Genomic DNA, 19754 nt, shown 5'->3' on the forward strand with positions numbered 1-19754 from the left:
TGATTTTGTTGATTCTGCATATGTGTACTATGCTAATTTTAAACTACAGGAACTTGTGGAAAAATAGATTTTTCCCTCTTAATTTTAGTTTTTAAAGGGTTTTTGTCTTATTTTTTTTTCTTTCTTCCTCACAATGGAATTACCAGTAGTTTGTTACTACCTTGTAATACTGGGGCATTTTTCCAGTGAAAAATTCTGGGCTTCATGTTTGAAAATGTGAACTTGTCACTCTGGAAGTCATGGGAGAGCTTAGAAGAAGTAACACTAGAATTTCACTGCTAGTACCTTTGGGTACATGATTTTGGGTTATTTTTTTCAACAGGGTTACAGGTGACAGTAGAGAATTTTGATAGGTTATGTCATGAGAATTCACCTGAGAGTGTAGAACTATGAATTGATTCTGAAAAATGAAAGGTACTTGGCTGGAGACCTTCTGATTATAGTGGGCCTGCTGATTAATGTTTAGTTCCTTTTTCTGAAGTGTTTTTTGGCGTAGTTTTAACCTTACAAACAAGAAGATTTGCTGCTGCTGTTATGTGAAGGAAGGACATCGGTGTCGTAAGAGCACTTCCTGCTTTCTAATGCCATTTACTGAAATAATTCAGTTTTCTTCAGAACTGCTACTAACTGCTAACTCATTTGCCAAATGAGAGCAAGTCTGTCACTAATGTCACTCAGTTTGACCTGAAAACATCACAGCATGATCTGTAATCAAGAAGATTAGACTAAGTGTTAAGGGAATGGAAGCCAGAGGCAAAAGTAGCTGGTTATAGGGAATAAGGAAGAAAAATTCTTGAGGATTGAGGAGTTAAGAATGAAATGTTTTTGGCTCATTTTTTTGTATGCTGCCTATAAGGGAAAGAGAACAGCAAGAACTGAGACACCATAAACATGGTTACCACAGTATATTTTTTTACTTGTCTTTTGAGAAAGAGTAATTTCATTCTGAATGTGACGCCACTCTTTGCCCACTCTTCCTTATCTGCTGCACTGAGACTACTGTCCTACATCTCCTCCATTCTCTGCCACCTCCCTGTGTCCCTTTGAGCCCTTCTGTCCCAGAATGCTTTTGGGTAGGGGCCATCACTCTGCTCACCACCAGCATTGCTCTGTCTTCAGAAACTTTCTGTACAAGGTTATGGTTCCTGACTCCTTCGTGATGAGAGTAAGACAGGGTTTTATACATGGGGTTTTTTTAATTATTTTTTCTTAAGGGTAGGGAGAACTGAAAAAAAACAGGGAGAGGATACTGTATATATACTGAATAAATACTGTAAATGGCACAAGAGAAGGGGGTCTTGCTCCCATATTGCTGCTCAACCTTTGAGCTGTCTTTACCTGAACTCTTACAAATAAATGAGAACAGCCTTTTTTTGCAGACTAGCTACAATGTCTGTGAAACACTTAGACTTCCAGCTGAATGTTACATATTGAAACTAGTGTAGTATGAACTTGGAAGGTAATTCGTATTTTGTACATATAGACCAAGGTTTGTAACATCTTGTGGTTTTTGTTTTTTTCAGCCTTCCTGGGTGATCTTGTCTGTTCGCTGTGGAGCTCTCCTGCCGTATCCTTTTAAGTTCAAAATTAAATTAATTCTATAGGAAACATGTTAAAACAGATGCCATCGAGGGATTAAACATTGTTTCAAGTAGGTACGGCTTAAATTTTTAAAATGATAGGATGTGTTTTGCCTGCAGTTTTCCTGTCCCTGTGGCTATTTTGTGCTTCATAGGCACTTGCAGGAAAGCCATTATCAAATAGACTCAAAACATTTTAACTGGCAGGTGATGCATTATTTACCTGAGGCACCAGGAAAACCACTGGAGTGCACTAAAGAGACAAAGGATGGTTCAGAGTAGAATGGCCTATTCTGCCTTTTCTAGCAAAGTTAAATAAGGAATAAATATGGAATAACTCCTAATACTGTATTATAAATAACATTTTATAAACAGATAGTGTTAGTATTCCCATTTTTGGGATAGTCTGTCCTTGCCTTTGGTAGACCCTTGTTCGTGTTTGGCTAGGACTCTGGTTTTTAACTTGTTTGGAGCCTGTATTTTGCATATGGATGGCTCATTCCTTCCTCTTCTTATCAGTAATTACTGTCCATCTTTATTTATGTTCCCAGCAGTTCTTTCCTTGGAATTACAGGAATGGTGACAATGGCTATTTTTATAGAAAAAAAAAAAAATTGCACATCTTTTTCTCAGACCATTCAGGATAGATATTCTGTATATGGACAAGCTTAAACAGAGCACTACATTTCAGTACAGATTCAAGCAGGTGATGGCAACAAACAGTGCCAGGACTAGAAAGGAATGTTGCCAGGCATGAGATCTCATTTTGGGATGAGGTAACAGGTAGTTGTGTCTGTAATGGAAAACGAAAGGTGATAGATGCGAAAATCCAGGTGTTCATATTGGAAATTCAGGTCTTTATATGCTTCAGTGGCTCGGAATTCCTGTTTTATACCTGGTATTTTAAGATGTGTGACTTTGCACCTCTGTCTCTGTGGTGTGATCTAGGCCAGTGATTTTTGTCTTTTGTGTCTGGACATAATAAATGTGTTTATTGTCCTGTCGTCATCAGGATGGGAGTGTACAGTTGCTTATGTCACATATCTGTAAACCTTCTCTCCCGGTTCCTTTGGACTGTGACAAAAAATAGCTTGGAATTAGCTACATTTTCAGGCTTAAGTAACCTAACATTTCATTATTGATGTTCTTTCCCACGGAGAAATTGCACTATTAGAAAATTTGTCTTCCATCTGAAAACAGGGTTTTTAAAAGGGTATTCTAAGAGCTGACGTTATTAGATATACCCAGAAGAGAAATAAACAGATAAAGCAACAGAGCGATGCAGTCCATAACTAAATTGTAGCAATAAATGTGGGAATGTAGCCCTCAATGGCTATTGCTCAGGAAGTCTTTATTGTGGGTATAAGGGAATGACCAAATGAAAAGACCAGGTCTCAGTAGTGTCATGTTCTTGAGTTGCATGGAGGAAGGAAGTTTTGTCCACCTGCCAGCAATAAATGTGTTCCTTGGACCTTTGACTTTCTCTTTTCTAGCACTTCATGTCCTTAGAACATGGTGGGTTTAGATTTTATTCTGAACCTTATTGTGCTCACTAAAAGGGGTTGTTAAGTCTTAACTTTGTTTTGTTCTGTGTCAGGCACTTTATGACTTGGACTGCAGTGACATCCGGCCTTTCATTAGGGATTTAGGTACTATCACAATTGAAAAAATAAAGCAGTTAATAGGAATAGCTTAGTTTTTCCAGTTGATTGGTTTTGGACCCAGTTTAGGCAGAAGTTTGAGGTTCTGCATTTTTGTCTCTTGTTTATGTTTTAATTTGGGGATGTAATGCTCAAAGTGGTCTTTGAATTTCTGAAATAAAAAGTCCTAGAAACACCTTGTGTCAGTGAGAGAAATGGATGTAATAACAACGTTAAGGATTTTACCTTGGCTTTCCACTTCTGGTACTTGATGGGCGTTTGCCTCTCAGTTGTTAAAGGTGAAGTTTAATGTAGAAATATTTAATACAATATAAAAGCATAGTAATTTTACCTTTTTCTTAGTGGAAGTTGTTTTCACCAGGGGGAACTTCAGAATGCATAGTGTTCTCCTGTGCCCTGCTATCTGACATTCTCAAAATCTGACTAACTTGCAGTTGAGGGAAAGTAGCAGTAAAATGAAGCTGGAAGCAGACTGTGAAGAGGGATTAAGGAGTTTCATGTGTGAAAACCTTGGCTGTAATGCCATAAAGAGGGCTGGGACTTTTTTCGCAGCAAAAGTAAGAAAGAAGAAGCTTTATTTTTCCATGGTCTTGTACAGATAAAAGAGGGTCAGAGCACTTCTGAACTTGTGTTGATGGCAGGGGAAAAAGTGAGTTTTCCTGCATACCCTATTTATTTTTTTATTGCTCTGCTGCTTGTAACTGTTTCACTCCTGTTCTTTAGAGAGTGCCAGCTGCAGGCAAACTCATGGACCTCCTTAAAGTTAAATACAGGCTGTTCCTACCTTGTGTGTTAGCAGTAGATATTAAGACAGGGAGCAGACAAATGTACAGTTTTGGAAGATGCAGTGCTGAATTTCTACCTTAGATGAGCTGCAGAGCAACACAGTGAAATTCAGGATGTTCATCGGATTTGAACTTCTTGGAATATTCTGGGTAATAGAGTAATCTGTTAAGTTTTAAAGTGCTCTGGGCTTTGACTAGACTCTCAGACTTCGGGTCTCAAAACTTAAATGTTGTTGGTACATCTGTCAACATTGTGGGGAAAATAATTTTATTTCATTTAAAAAATCTCAGTGTGTACTTGTGACACAATGTACATCTCTTTCTGTAGTCATTTTTTTCTTACAAGATGTGACTGGATCTTCAGCACAAGATCATATGGACGTGTAGAAAAGGGAGGGAAGTTGTCGAAGTCAAATGGTCCCTCTGTCTATCCCAGCTCACTTCTGTCAGGCTGTTCTCTCTCCTCTTTCATGTGGCCCTTCCCAGAGTGCAGATTTCAGTCTTCCCAATCAACTTACAGTGCCTCAGTATTGTGTTGCTCGAGTTTAACCCCATTACCATGCTACAGTCTAACCCTGTTTTGTTTTGTCTGAGCCACTCTGAACACGGAGAACAATCCTAGAACAGAATCATTTAGGTTGGAAAAGGGCTCTGAGATCATCGAGTCCAACTGTTAACCCAGCACTGCCACGTCCACCACTAAACCATGTCCCTCAGTGCCACATCTACGTGTCTTTTGAATACCTCCAGAGATGGTGACTCTACCACTGCCCTGTGCAGCCTGTTTCAATGCTTGACAACCCTTTTGGTGAAGAAATATTTCCTAATAGCCAATCTAAACCTCCCCTGGCACAACTTGAGCTCATTTCATCTTCTCCTATGGCTTGTTACTGGGGAGAAGAGACCAACACCCACCTGGCTACAACATTCTTTCAGGTAGCTGTAGGGAGCAAGAAGGTTCCCCAGAGCCTCCTTTTCTCCAGTCTAAACACCCCCAGCTCTCTCAGCTCCTTCTTGCTAGACTTGTGCTCCAGACTCTGCACAAGCTCCATTGCCCTTTTCTGGACATGGTCCAGCACCTCAGTGTCTTTCCTGAATTGAGGGTCCCAGACCTGAACACAGGGTTTGAGGTGCAGCCTCAAGTACAGCGGCACAGTTACTGCTGAACTCCTGCTGGCCACACTATTCTTGACCCAGGCCAGGATGCCATTGGCCTTCTTGGCCACGTGAGCACACCCTGGCTCATGTTCAGCCACTGTTGACCAATATCCCCAGGTCCTTTTCCACCAGGCAGCTTTCCAGCCACTGTTCCCGCAGCCTGTAGCGCTGCAGGGGGTTGTTGTGACCCAAGTGCAGGACCCAACACTTCACCTTATTGAACCTCATCCATTTGGCCTCAGCCCATCATTCCAGCCTCTCCAGGTCCGTCTGCAGAGCCTTCCTGCCCCCCAGCAAATGAACACTCACACCCAGCTTGGTGTTGTGTGCAGACTTACTGAGGGTGCACTTGATCCCCTCGTCCAGATCATTGATGAAGACATTATTAGACCCCGAGTTCATGTGCCACAATTAAATTTGGTGTTAATATTGTCTAACATAATTCTTCTACATTGTCCTCATCAGGTTCTCCTGGTTTTTTAAGCATGGCCAATAAGCATTTCATAACAGAAGGAAGCTCTTCTGACTCCTATAAGCAAAGCATTCTGAGGTGGGCTGAGGGAGATGTTCTGGGAAGAGGGAAGTTTGTGATGTTACCAAAATCAGTCACAATGTTAGAGGTGTCCTGATTTCAGATTGTACATCAGTTTTTTCTTGATGTATACAACTTGAATTGGAAACAGACAACATGAAAGTTTTTAAATGGTCAAATAATTGATGATATCTGAGAAGTACTATGCTAACTGTTTAATTTCCTTCTAATATCCCTCAGGAAGCTCTGATTTAATTATTTTGCATCCTTGACATCTGCTTTCCAGTGTAAATGGCTTTTCTCCAGAATCATGTCAGATCTTTTTTGGAGTCACTGCTTGTCTCTCTCAGGTAAGAAGCGAACCATATTTCAGGCTACTCCAATGTACACTATGTGATGCTTTAGGTTTTTTTGAGGAGAGATACCAGTTTTTCTGTTGTACTGTGACTTTTTTTCTGTATGTTAGGTGAATTATCACCTGACAGTTTTTCACTGAAAATGAGACCGTGAACATTTCAGCAGTTTGTCTTCTATTCAGCTGTATGATGATTCTCAAATGCAGAGTACACTGGACTACAAAATCTTTGCTCCTATTTTGTGTTTTCTGTTTCTGCACTAACACAATATTCAGTCAACATGTTTTGCTACTAATGCACTGAAAACTGAACAGGGGTACCAATGAGTAAAGCAAGTGGAAGGGTGGTGCTTCCATGGCTTGTGTTCATAGAGTGAGTGCAGAGTGAATGAGTGCAGACACAGGATCAGGGCCAGGTACTAATGGAATAGTTGTGTGTGTGCTTTAGACTTTTTAGCCAGTTATTACTGTAATACTGTCACTAACTCTCATTGGTAATGGCTTCAATGCATGTGGCTTTCTTAGCATGGGAGGGGGACATTGCTGTGACATAAATTGTAAGAAATAAACACTTTGGTTCTTTACACAGGCTGTTAATTTAGTCTACTTGTTAAAATTCTGTTTAATGATTTTATACAGATTGTCCAAGCTAAATAACTCCAATTTGCTTGATCACTAACTTTTTTTCTCTAGTGGAGGGTGATATACTAATGTTGAGTTTTACAGGAGTGAAGAGTGTTTTTATTTTCTTTGTGTAGGTTAAGAATTATTACTTAGAGGGTTTTTTTCTTGTTGTATGTCTTTGTCACCGTTTTTCTCTGTAACTTTCATGCTAATTTGGTATTTAAAAGTTATAGGTAATACATTAGCCAGACTTGTAAATGGTGTGTCACGTGTTATAGTAAAATTCTTCCAGCTGAAGACAGCTGGGTGTGTAGAACTAAAAGGCTTTTTTACCTTCCTTTTAGGTTTCATCTGAAGACCGAAGTACGCTGTGGGCTTTGATTACTTTTTATGGAGGGAATTGCCAGCTGAGCCTCAATAAGAAGTGTACTCATTTGATTGTGCCTGAGCCAAAGGGGGTAAGAGTTTATTACATGTACGGTTCTTCTTGTTGTAGCTCTCATTTGCTTTTGAATAATCAGAAATTTTCCAACTCCCTGAAGTTAGAATTCTTAAGACTGCTCATTAACAACTAAATTCAGCACAATTATGCATTGCAGCTCTTCAGTGAATACTTATTTTCTGCATGGCTTTAAGCGTGATTAATTCAAAAGTTGTTCAGTTTCATACCAGTATTTGAATTCCCGTTTGAACAAAGAATTTTAATTTTATTCTTTGTTCTGTCTGTCTTAATCTAATTTTGACATGTCATAGTCAATAGTGTTTGTGATTTGTAGATTTGTAGATACGGAATCAGTGAAGAAAATGAAGGACAAAATTGAAAAATTGCATAGAATGCCCTTCAGTGTTAAGAGGGAGAAAGGAATAAAAGAGCAGAAGGAGGAATGGGTTTTTTCTTGTGTTTATCGTTGTGTGCTGACCAGCACAAGGCAGAGCAGGACAATACCTCCCTCAGCCAGCTGCAGTGCTGTGCTTGATGCACCCAGGACAGGGTTGTCCCACTTGCATGCCAGGGCACACTCGTATTCAACTACCAACCCAACCCCCCAATGCCTTTCTGCAGGGCTGTTCTCCAGACTCTTATCCCCCACTTTGTACCCGAAACCATGGTTATGCCATCCCAGGTGCAGGATCTGATGGTTGCTCTTGTTAAATTTCATGTGGTTGGTGATGGCCCAGCTCTCTGGTCTATCCAAATCTCTCTAAGGCCTCTCTACCCTTTGGGGGGTCCACAGCTTCCCCTAGTTTAAATACTGTAGTTTGATTTCTTATTCTCATGTAGGAAATCAAATGCTGCTGTCTTTGTGCAGTTGGAGAAACTGAATCAGGAAGATCAAGTAACTGGCTAAAGGCAGCATTGAGTGCATCAGAATAGCCTCCTGTACTACAGTGACAGTAATGCTTTGGTTGTAAATAGTTCACTGAAACTTCATGAACTGTTCAGGTATTCCTGTTCCTGAGGAACAAATATACTTGTAATTGATATAGTGTGTTAGTTCAGAGACTGAAAATATTTTAAATAAATTGGAGCTCACTTAAAAATGATTGCATGGGTGCTTTTAGTTCATCTGGTGCCCGGAGCAAGCTTTGGGTTTTGTGTTTTACTTTTTGTCCTTTAAGAACATGACCACATTTCCATCCCCTTTTTTTTTTTTAAATTTCAAATCAGTGGAAGGAGTATGACACAGTTTAGTTATTTGAATATGAGTAACTCTAAGATCAAGTTCTGTACCTCCTTACCTAAATCTTGTGAAGCTTTGTCAAGTTCCTCATGTTGTTCTATACAAATTGAGTATATTATTGTCCCACCAATGACCCTTTTAATATTTTGGAGTTAATGTAAACTATCTAAGATAAGACAAAAACATGTGGCTAGTAGAATGACAGTAAATTTATGTGTGCATACTAGGGAAATGTATTAGAATAAAACATAGGCTGGCAATGGGAGAAGAGAAAGTGTGGATGTGGGAAATTCTTGCTTCTTTAAAATGTGAGAACCTTTGTAGGAGTGGGGTTTTTGTGGTGAATGTGTTTGTTTTAAGCACATGATCTTACCCCTCTACACAGTCCACAGGAGAATCTTCAACACCACCCTAGTTGTCTCTATTAGTTAATTATGAATTAGCATTTCCTTTCTGTAGGATAAAAATATTTTAATTCACATAATCATTGAATGGGAACAATTCTATGGGATGATTAAAGTCCTTCCAGTCCTGCTGCTGTGACACACTACTACAAGGGAGTCTGCAGCAGTTTGTAACAAGAACAGTTTTGTCACTAGGAAAACTTGAATGATTGCTTTGACTAGACACAAGACGATAAAACAAGATTGTTAATAATTCTCACCACTAAGAATGAATAAAAACGCGTGTCGACAAGTAAACTTGATTTCATCTCTAATCTCTTTATTGGGGATGAATGACAGTTTCATTGTAGGAGATAACTCTAGAGAATCATTAAATTAAATTAATTTCCTCTGAATGTGCTTCTTGTTAACTTATATTGTTTGACATACAAAGAAAATTCCAATTCAACGACTTCTAAATATTAGATCCTGAAATTAGTTTCAAATTTTCTAAAGAAAGTTTTCCTTTTTTTTCCCTTGCTGTTTTGATATGTTGAGGAGTTTCCGTCAAAAAGATGTTCAAATAAATACAACACTGATTCTGTAAGATTTGTATATATCTTCAAATGATGAAATGAGAAGGAAGGAGGGAGGGATAAAATTTTCTACTTTGTCAACATTGTAACCTTGCACTGAAATGGATTTAGGTAATATTGGGCAGAATGTAACTTTGTAGTTGAGTGCAACATTACAGTTTGCAACTTCTGAGAAAGTGCATGGGAAATACCTGACTGGTTTCTGATTTGTATTTCTGTTGAAATGCATTTTTTTCAGTGACCACCTTGTAAATATTTGTCTCTACTTTATTATGAAATTCTGACTTTCTTCCTAGATGCATTTTGTTTTTGTTTTTGGGTTTTTTACCTTTTATTTTAGTGGACAAAATGTAAGTATAAACTGTATTTAAACTCACCATAATGTCCACCTAAAACCACCTGCATTTTAGTATTGACTGCTGCAGGAATTCTGAAGGATTTTTCAGAACCAAATTTCATTTTTTTCAGAACCAAATTTCGTTATTTTCAAATCTTTTGGTGACTGGGTTAGAGAAGAGTTGTACAAGTGAAGACATCACCTTCTGCAATTGTGCCTTCTGAGTCCTTTATACTGTAAATGTGGAGAATTTTGTTTTAATCTCTTGGAATTTGTGGTTCTGCACAGTAGTGTAGTGTCCTGTTGGATCTGGGAGAGATTATTCTCTGGTTTTGGACAGCCTCTTGTGATCTCCCTCTCCATGCTCTAGCCCTGCACTCAAAGAAGTTATTTGGGATTTTTTGTCTTTAAATAAAATCTTTTTTTTCCTTTTTTTTTTTTCCCCTCAGGAAAAATATGAATGTGCTTATAAACGGGACAGCATTAAAATTGTGACCCCAGACTGGGTACTGGATTCTATAACTGATAAGGGTAAAAAAGAAGAGACTCCTTATCATCCTCGTTTGATTATATACGAAGAGGAAGAAGAGGAGGAGGAAGAAGAGGAGGAAGAAGCAGAAAATGAAGAACAAGACTCACAAAATGAAGCTAGTACTGATGAAAAATTATCAAGCCCAGCCTCTTCTCGAGAAGGATCACCTTTGGGTGATCAAGTTTTCTCACCAAAATCTACTACTGCTGACAAGGCAAAAGGGGAACTGATGTTTGATGATTCTTCAGATTCCTCTCCAGAAAAGCAAGAGAGGAATTTGAACTGGACACCAGCTGAAGTCCCACAGGCATCTGCAGCGAAGCGTAGGTTGCCTCAAGGGAAGGACTCTGGGTTAATTAATTTGTGTGCCAATGTCCCACCAGTGCCGGGTAACATTTTGCCTCCAGATATGAGGGGCAACCTCATGGCTTCGGCGCAAGGTGCCCAAGGTTCTGACCGCCAGGAAATGATGGCCACGTGGAGTCCAGCCGTGCGGACGTTAAGGAACATTACTAATAGTGCTGATATTCAGCAGATTAATAGACCATCAAATGTAGCACATGTAAGTGTTGGATTTTTCATTTATAAGCTGTTGGACTTTCTCTTAGGAGCTATCGTATCCAAGAACTTCAGTTTCCTTTTCTTGTTCTTAAAGTGTCCACAGTTAAAACTTAGAGTCCGGAGTATTGGAGTTCTGGCCAAATTCGTAACCTCCCCGTAATAAGTAACTTCATTCCTAGCAGGTTCCTAGAAGTAAGAATGCAGCTGGAGAAAATGTTTGGAAGAGTAAAGCTGTGTTTAACTACAACATGGTTTAGAGTTTCAGTAATGATTTCTTGGTAAAAGCAAAAAGAAAAAAGCATTAATTTAGAATTATTTTGCTAGTTCGGGAAACCTGGTTTCATACTCTTCAAGCTTTTCAGTCAGTGGAAGGAATTATTTGTGCTATAAACACATAAAACTGTGAAATGGATTGTTCCCAGAGTAGGTTCAGTTCTAGACTGTTGTTCTGCTGGGCATCATTAAGTTGTTATATAGTATAGCCAGGATTATGATGTAGAAGTCCGGACTTACACCTTCTTATGCCACTTGTGTATTGAACTAACTGCAGCTCTTGTATTGAATTTATTTCTAGAAGAAAATAAAAAAGCAAGTGAGCGTGAGAAAAGTAAGTGCTGGTAAATGTTAGACATTTAATTAATCGAATTGGTGCCTTTCTTGGCGTGTTCATCTGATCGCAAAACTTTGAAAGGTGCCTGAGTAGTACAGTGGCTTCCAACCAGCACTGAAACACAGGGTATGGAGTCCCTCAGAAGTGTTGGTCCTTTGCTGTCTATATGATTTCTGAATATGGAGTGGAAGTAAAGGCTTCATTTTAAATCTTAGTTCCCTCTTCTCAGTGCCTGAAATTGCTTAAGGGCTGAGACTTCTGGGTAGAGGCTGAGCAAAACCACCGGCATTGAGCGTCAGACCTACAGCCCGGTCACTGTGCTGTCAAACACACTTTGTGCAAGTGTTTCTCTGTCAGTGATATTTGCAGAGCTCCAGGGCGGTTGTTGGTGGCTTGGCTACACTCTGTTCTCCCAAAGTCTGTTGGAATAGCAGTCGGACCAGTGTGCAAGGGCTTTGTAGCAAGTGCTGTATCAGGCTGCTGTGGAGGTCACCCGTGCCAGCTGCAGCACCTGGAGAGAGGCTTTGCATCTTGTAGTTGTGAATCTGCTTCCTAGAGGGAGGAATTACCAGTTCTGCCTTTTTGCCCTGTAATTTCCTTTGTCTCTGTGTCCTGCATGAGTGCAAGGCTCGGTGCACAGTCTTGGAAAGTTAGTGGTTTATTTGAACCTCAGATTTCTGCAGAATGGCAAGATCTCTTAATAATAAGGCATTTTGCAGATACAAAGTTACTTTCTGAATATAGCCCTAGGATACTTTTTAACATTTTATCCCTTGATTTTGAAATAAGTGTCCTGAAGCTTCTGTAATTTTGACTTTTGAGACTTTTAGTGGAGAACAGCTCCTCATACCGTGCCATGGAAACATTCTTTTGTTTCGTGTGTTATTTTTAGTTAATGAATGTTTACACTGTGGTGCTGTCAGGACATGAACGATGGGCAGTGCTTTCATAATCATGGTTGTACATGTGTGCTGTACCAACCACATCAGAATTGCTCTGGATGACACCTGAGATATTTTGATGTGCTTTGTAAAAACACTTGAGCCACCTCTGGTGGAGAGCTGACGGACATCTCGTTGAGAGGATCCAGTTAATTTGCTTTGTGCTTTAGTGATGGGCTTTGATACCTCTCTCACACACATTGCTGAAGGTGACACTGTGTATGTTGAAACAGGATTCACCAAAGCTGATTTCATATTTAAAAGGCTTTATGAATGGCAAGTCTAGAATTTCCTGTCGCTCCTTCTCGTTTCTAATGGGTAGTTTATATTAAAATATTTTAATAAATATGTAGCACTCATCCTAATCTATTAGAACTTTGCCTAATTTTCCCTTTTCTGATTCTTTAAGAATTCACTTGATAATTTGTGTCTGCTTAGTGTGAAATCATTTCTCTCTTAACAGTGAATTGTACATCTAAAAATTAAATTAAATTCCAGATTACTTCAGCACTCTATTTGAACCTAAAACCTATTATTCTTAAGTATGGGTAGGTTAGGTTCTTTTTTTTCCCCAAGAAGCCATTAGTGCTCAGCAAACCAATGTTTTTTTGTTGTTTTTTTTTTAATTTTGATTAAAAAGCCATATATTCCTGAATTAGTTCAAAACAGCACTAATTAATGGAGGCATCATTAGCAATTTTCAAGTGAAAATAAGACTGTGGAACTAAAATAATAATAGAATAGGTTTTTAAAATTAATATTACAGTTGATTAGTGTAATTATTCATATAGTGTTAAGAGTCACAATGCTGTTGAAGAAATCGTCAATAATACAGGGATGGGTTTGAATCTTAATTTTTGCTAAAATGTGCATTGCCTTTTATTAGGAGCCACTTGCAGCTCAATGCTTTTCTTTGTGTAAGTCCTATCTTTTAATTTTGCTATTAGCAGTTAAATATTTGTGTTTAATTCACAAGGCATTTAAGCATAGGGTTTATTTCTTTTAGGAATTGTATTTTCCCAGTAGTTCTTTAAATAGTTTTAAAACCGAATGACAACCAAAAGGTCACAAAACTAATCTTTGTTTTTCTAGATATTACAATCACTTTCAGCACCTACAAAAAGTTTAGAACAACAAGTAAATCATAGCCAACAGGGACATCCAAATGTGGTGCTGTTTAGTCAAGTGAAACTAACACCAGAGACACATTTATTGCAGCAGTCACATCAAGCACAGCAGCAACAGCACCATCCTCTTTTACACCTTCAACCTCAACAACTCATGCAGCTCCAGCAGCAGCAGCAGCAGCAACCCCAGATCCCCCAGCAGTCTTTCCAGCAGCAGCAGCAGCCTCACCAGTTTCCACAGCAGCAGCAAGTCCATCAGCAGCACCAGTTCTCCCAGCAGCAGCTCCAGTTCCCGCAGCAGCCGCTCCACGCGCAGCAGCAGCTGCACCGCCCTCCGCAGCAGCTCCAGTTCCAGCAGCAGCATGTGCTGCAGCAGCAGCTGCAACAGCTGCAGCAGCAGCAGCAACAGCTGCAACAGCTGCAGCAACAGAACCTGCAGCAGCAGCAGCTGCAACAGCAACAGCTGCAACATCAGCAGCAGCAGCTGCAGCAGCAGCACTTACAGCGACTGCACCAACAGCATCAGCAGCAGCAGATGCAGAACCAGGCTGCACAGCACTTGACTCAGACACCTCAAGCACTACAGCATCAGCTTCCAGCCCAGCAGCCACAACACCACCAGCAGCAACAGCAACAACTGCAGCAGCAACCGCTTTTTGGGCACGATCCAGCAGTGGAGAGTTAGTAATTATTGCCTTCTATCCTGGAAAAAAGTGGTGAATGACATGATGTGGGCTAGAATGTCAAAAAAGTAGTGCTGTGTTTGCAGGATGGGATTGTAAGAAATGCCATTCATAGCTCAGAATTGGTTTTACTAATTTTTAATACTTAAATAATAACTAAGGGTGATCTGGCAATCTGAAAAGCATGAGTGCTGAGAACGTTCTCTTTTCAAATATATGCACAAGTACATAAATTACACTATCAGTACAGTGTTAGTCTATGCACACTGTAATTGGTTTATTTTTTTTATTTTCATTTGGAAGAGGGGAAGGGGGAGAGCTTTCCAGCAGAATAAGAACTGGAAAGACAGGTAAAATTTTGCAAATACTAGTAAATAATGAAGATTCAGTATCAGAAAGTTGTCACACATTGCTTTGAGTTCTGTCCATGGTAGTAGAACTGAAATGTTTTTGATTGTTTTGGCTATTCATAGCTAATCTTTGTGAAAGAGGAAGTTGTCTTATGTTTTCCTTTTAGTGACCCTTCCTTCTGCCCCTTTAGCCTCCCTTCATCCAGGAAAAAAAACCACCCAGAACAAAATCAATTCCTGGACTGAACTGTGCCTTTAAGGCTTTCAGCTTTGAAACGTTGTATCCTACTTTTTTCAAGGAAGTGCACTTTAAAATTGAATGGAGTTTATAACCTGGTAATAGGAAAAGCTTAGTGTAGCGAATATGTTCTGAGATTAACTCCTCAGACTTGTAAGGATTTAATTGTTTGTTCTTTTATGTGCCAAACTATTCCAGTTCCAGAAGAGTATTTCCTACTGGGCTGTGTCTTTGCAATTGCTGATTACCCAGAACAGATGTCTGACAAACAGCTGTTAGCGACCTGGAAACGGGTAAGATTCTGCTGTATTTTTAAAAAACTATAGCATAATGTCATAGTGCCTAAATTTGAAAAGAAATCACTGGAAGTGTGTCAGCACTGTTCACTTTTCTTTAGGCACCCTTTGGTGTAATTCTTCTGTTACAACCTAAAATCCATTTTTCAACTGCTGCTGACCAGAAAAAGTAATAAAAATGCTTTAGGTGTGCAGCCTGGTTAAATTAAGTCTTCAGTCAGAACATGAGTTAAATAAGTTTCAGACTTAATTATTTCCCAGTTATTTATGCTTTTAATCAGCTGTAATACAGCAAATGTAATATAGAATCACTATCTGTCTTTAACTTCATTGTATAAAAAGACTCTTTTTTGCATATAATTCTGGCATTTCTTAGCCTGTGAGGTATCCACCTGAGTGAATACGATGGAAGAATAGAGTGTTTCTATTTTTTTGCCAACTTCTATTTTTCAGAAAAATCTGATTGTATCCTTTCCTAAATAAGAGGACTTTGATGTTCTTCAGAAACTTCTGATGGATTTTATAGTTGAATTTTCCCTACAATTTTGCATAATCAAGTAAGCTGTTGACGTTTCTAACAGCACTTGTGTTTATTGCTAAGATAGAATTGAATAGTTCATGAAAAATTGTTTAATAGTTATACTGCAAAAAAATAAAAAAGTGAGAATTTTTTTTTTGTTTATATATCTTTATTTTGCTTTTTTTTCTCCATTTATTCTAAAAAATAGACTTTTTGTTCAGAGAAAAGCTGCATATTTAATTTTGTTTTTTGTTTCCAAGAATGTTCTTAAGCTAGATAACAAACCTGGTTTTGGGGGGTAACTCTTCAGTGAAATGGTGCTAATGGTGGCAGTGTCCTAAAGAGTAGACTTTGATTTCAGACTTTTTGTTTCTTAAGGTAATTTAAAAATGGTTATACATTAGAAGTTCTGGGTTTGCTCTCTTGCCAGATCATCCAAGCACATGGTGGGACAGTGGACCCTACTCTGACAAGCAGATGTACTCACCTTCTCTGTGAAAGCCAAGTCAGTAACATGTATGCTCAGGTAAGCAAACTGGTAGCCTGTATTGGAGCATGCTTTCATTTTATTGCTGGAAAGTAATAAAATTCTCTATGTGCTTCATGCTTAGATTACAAGTACAAAGTTAAAAGTTTTTCTTTATGTGCTTTTTTTATGATTTGTGGGTTTTGGTGTGCAAACTTTCGTAGTGCACGTAGCAGACTTATTCCACTAAAAAAGACTCTCTGAGAAGGAGGATCCTGGAGAAGTAGAGAAAAACAAACAATGAAAATCAAAGCTTTGAGTTATAAAAAAAGTGTAAAGTAAAATGAATGTGTGTTTTGGGTTTTAAAAGCTGTTTGTGCGTTCACAGGCTTTAAGGGAAAGGAAGAGATGTATTACAGCACATTGGCTGAACGCAATCTTGAAGAAGAAGAAGATGGTCCCACCTCATCGAGCCCTTCATTTCCCAGTGGCATTTCCACCAGGAGGAAAGCCATGCTCTCAACATGTAAGAAGGAAAAGCTCACTTCTAAAGAATGCTTCCTTCACTGCCTGCTTCCTTACATGAGCAGTATTAAAACAGAGCTAGAAAGTGCTCACTCGAAGCAAAATACACATTTCTTTTGCCTTGGAAGAAAAGCTTCTGTTAGTGTCTGGGTACTGTGTTAATGTGGTTTGTGCTGCCAGGTGGTTTGAGTGCTCTGCAAGTCTCATTGAGCTCAGAGTGGTGAGGGGTAACACCTGCCTTTGTGAGTTACTCTCTCAGACGCCGAGGGGCAAAGATTGCATGAGTGACACATAGCAAGATGGCAGGAATCCAAGCTGCATAGCTTTTTACTAACAGCACATCTAACAGTATGTGCTGCCTCTACCATAACCCAATATTTTGAGAGCGTTTTTTTGAGGGTTTTTATTTTTCTGGGTCAATGCTTAGCAAATATCAAAAAAGGAAGCCCGTGCTGGTAATCAGAGAATAGGGAGCCACACTTCCAGTAGCCTGTGCAATGAGGAGACTGGGGAAGTGGAATTTTGTGGGGTTGAAAAACTTCAGTTCATTCACATGCATCCTAAAATGCACTGTCCTGTATAAAACAAGGTGTCCAAAATATGTCTTGGCACTGGATTTCTTCATACTGATGCAGACATACAGGATGATGGCCTGTTCGGAAAGACATAAAAAGAAGTACAGATTTGGGAAAATCAGAATATAACAATGTGCATGTGAACACAGTGATTAGTAGTAAATGTAATATGTAATGTAATAAACATAATTTAAACAAAATTACTGTCGCCTTTTCCTAAAGAAAGGAGAGAATGGCGAAAATGAAAACCTGGCAAGATTAAAAATAATGGAAGATGTGGAATTATAGTTCACCACCTATGATCAGCTGGCACAGTTTATTTGGCTTCATGGCAGAATAAAGCACAGCTTTCAGGAGATTTTAAAAAGTATAGTAGAGCAAGTAAGGGTAAGCATTTCTCTGCCTGAATGTAAACAGCAGCAGAATGAAGAGATGAGACATGTGAGAAACAAATTAGCTCTGAGCTCTTTCGTAATAAAACTACAGTCTCTGTAAATGAGAAAAAGATGACCAGAAGAATGGAAATTATTCTTCCTGAGTCAGTACTGGTGCTAGAAGCCTGACATTTTTAAGTGTAAACAAATCACTTTTAAATTGTACTGTTTGTATACAGTATATGCTTATATGCCACACTTATGATACTCTGTATTTCACTGTAATGTAAAAATGTTAGTAATGGAAAAATCTTTTCCACAGGAGTGTTCTGTAAGTCCTGTCCATGTTCAGGTATTTATAACTGTCTCTTTCTGTCTGCAGATAATCTGTGTGACAGGGTTTGTTGACAGTGACAGAGATGACCTCAAGCTGATGGCCTACCTAGCAGGTGCCAAGTACACGGGCTACCTGTGTCGCAGCAATACAGTTCTCATCTGCAAAGAGTAAGTGCTCTATCGACAGTGCTCACCTTCTCTGCAGCCTGGTGCCAGCCAGTGCTTTTCTGGGTGTGAGGTGATGGCTACAGCTCATTGTAAGAGTGTTTAATTTTGATCAATTCTGCAATTTGATAGCAATAAGCTTAGTGATGTTGTTCATTGAACTAAATTACAGCACGTTATCTGATAAATTTGGCCTTCTGAAGACAGGCAAAAGTAATTTCTGATTTTGCTGTTTTATAGTATTTCATAAGGGATGCTGGGTCTTGCATCAACTATAAGTAAAATATGTATTTTTTTAAAATGTTAGAGGAGGGAAAATGTAAATCCAGGTCTAACTTGATTCCATTTAGGGCAGAAATTCTCTAATTGACTTGCTCTAGCACACAGAACTAAAGTATTTTTCAGGCTATCTACTCTGTCACAGTTAAAGCAGATAACAGAAATACTGGCATTTTAGGTGTGTTATTAGAAATTGCTGTGTCACCTATTTCCTTGCAATACAATCCTTTCTCTTCACCTCTGAACAATAAGGCCCAACGGGTTGAAGTACGAGAAGGCCAAGGAGTGGAGGATCCCGTGTGTGAACGCGCAGTGGCTCTGTGACATCCTGCTGGGAAACTTCGAGGCCTTGCGGCAGATCCAGCACAGCCGGTACACGGTGTTCAACCTCCAGGATCCGCTCTCTCCCAGTCAGCACCTAGTGCTCAACCTCCTGGGTGAGAGTTCCAGTCACAAAATCCTGTGCTCTGTAGCATTTATAAGGGCCTGTTCAGTCAACAGGAGCGTATGTCCTCTGTTACAAATAACTTGGCAGTGGTTTCATTTTTGTTCTCTTCTCCATTCCACAGATGCTTGGAGAGTCCCACTAAAGGTGTCACCAGAACTTCTAATGGTATGTTGAATTGTTGTATATATAGAGCTATTTTGATAAGATTCACTTCCTAGTGTTTTTAACGTGTGAACACATGTATGTGGTGTGATCAACATGTCAGGGAGACTTACACAGACCTGTACTGAAGCTCCTGGTGGTACTTTCTGCTAATGTTCTCTCTATTTTATTTTGAGAAATCTGAGAAATAATCTTTTGCAGAACTAAGAAATTGCAGTGGGTATACAAAACAAAGTTGCCATTGAGACATCTTGGGCTAGTGCTTCACTCTTCAGTTGCTACATCAGACCTCTAGAAAGAGCTTAGAATTTCTTTGAGTCAGTACCTAACACTGTGAAAATGAGACCACATAAAGGTTTTTAAGACAGAACACCCAAAATCAATAAGAGTTTTGTTAAATACTGATGAAATTTTAAAAAGGATGGATAATGTAAATTAAAGGTGGAACTACTTTATTTTAGAATTTAAGCATATACCGTGCATTAAAAAGTGTCCTGAAGTAGTGGGCATGAACAAAGAAGAATTGTACCTTAAAAAAGGTACAAGACATTTAATTTTTGTCACGTAGGGTATCTGTGAAACATGCAAAACATGAGATGGGTGTAAGAGATGAGATGGAAACTGCAGCTTGTTCTGAATATGTAGAAAACTACTTCAGCTTTTGTATTGTAAATTTTCCCATTTCAGATTTATACTTGATAACTTCTTCCAGTGTGTCTTCATGTAGATAGATCCCGGTTTAGGCTGGTGAACTTTCAGTTCATTTGTACAGCAGGTGGCTGTCAGATAACATTTTATATTGCACAAAAACATTTAACCACACCTCTGGTGTTGTGGATCACTTGTATCTCAGTCACTCTGTAAACTCTTCAG

The 19754-nt window shown here is 39.0% G+C and overlaps 1 protein-coding gene across 1 annotated transcript in view; it reads left to right on the forward strand.

The window, feature by feature from the left end:
- Window positions 1–19754, forward strand: part of PAXIP1 (PAX interacting protein 1) — a 34917-nt gene that overhangs the window by 5194 nt on the left and 9969 nt on the right. The window contains exons 3-13 of the mRNA XM_032706604.1: window positions 1524–1567; window positions 6003–6066; window positions 7040–7153; window positions 10143–10787; window positions 13430–14144; window positions 14934–15028; window positions 15982–16077; window positions 16406–16543; window positions 17874–17995; window positions 18524–18708; window positions 18841–18884. Coding sequence (XP_032562495.1) covers window positions 1524–1567; window positions 6003–6066; window positions 7040–7153; window positions 10143–10787; window positions 13430–14144; window positions 14934–15028; window positions 15982–16077; window positions 16406–16543; window positions 17874–17995; window positions 18524–18708; window positions 18841–18884 — 2262 coding nt within the window. The remainder of the gene's footprint in view (window positions 1–1523; window positions 1568–6002; window positions 6067–7039; window positions 7154–10142; window positions 10788–13429; window positions 14145–14933; window positions 15029–15981; window positions 16078–16405; window positions 16544–17873; window positions 17996–18523; window positions 18709–18840; window positions 18885–19754) is intronic.

This window comes from Chiroxiphia lanceolata, chromosome 1, assembly GCF_009829145.1.
Source record: "Chiroxiphia lanceolata isolate bChiLan1 chromosome 1, bChiLan1.pri, whole genome shotgun sequence".
Taxonomy (NCBI): Eukaryota; Metazoa; Chordata; class Aves; order Passeriformes; family Pipridae; genus Chiroxiphia; species Chiroxiphia lanceolata.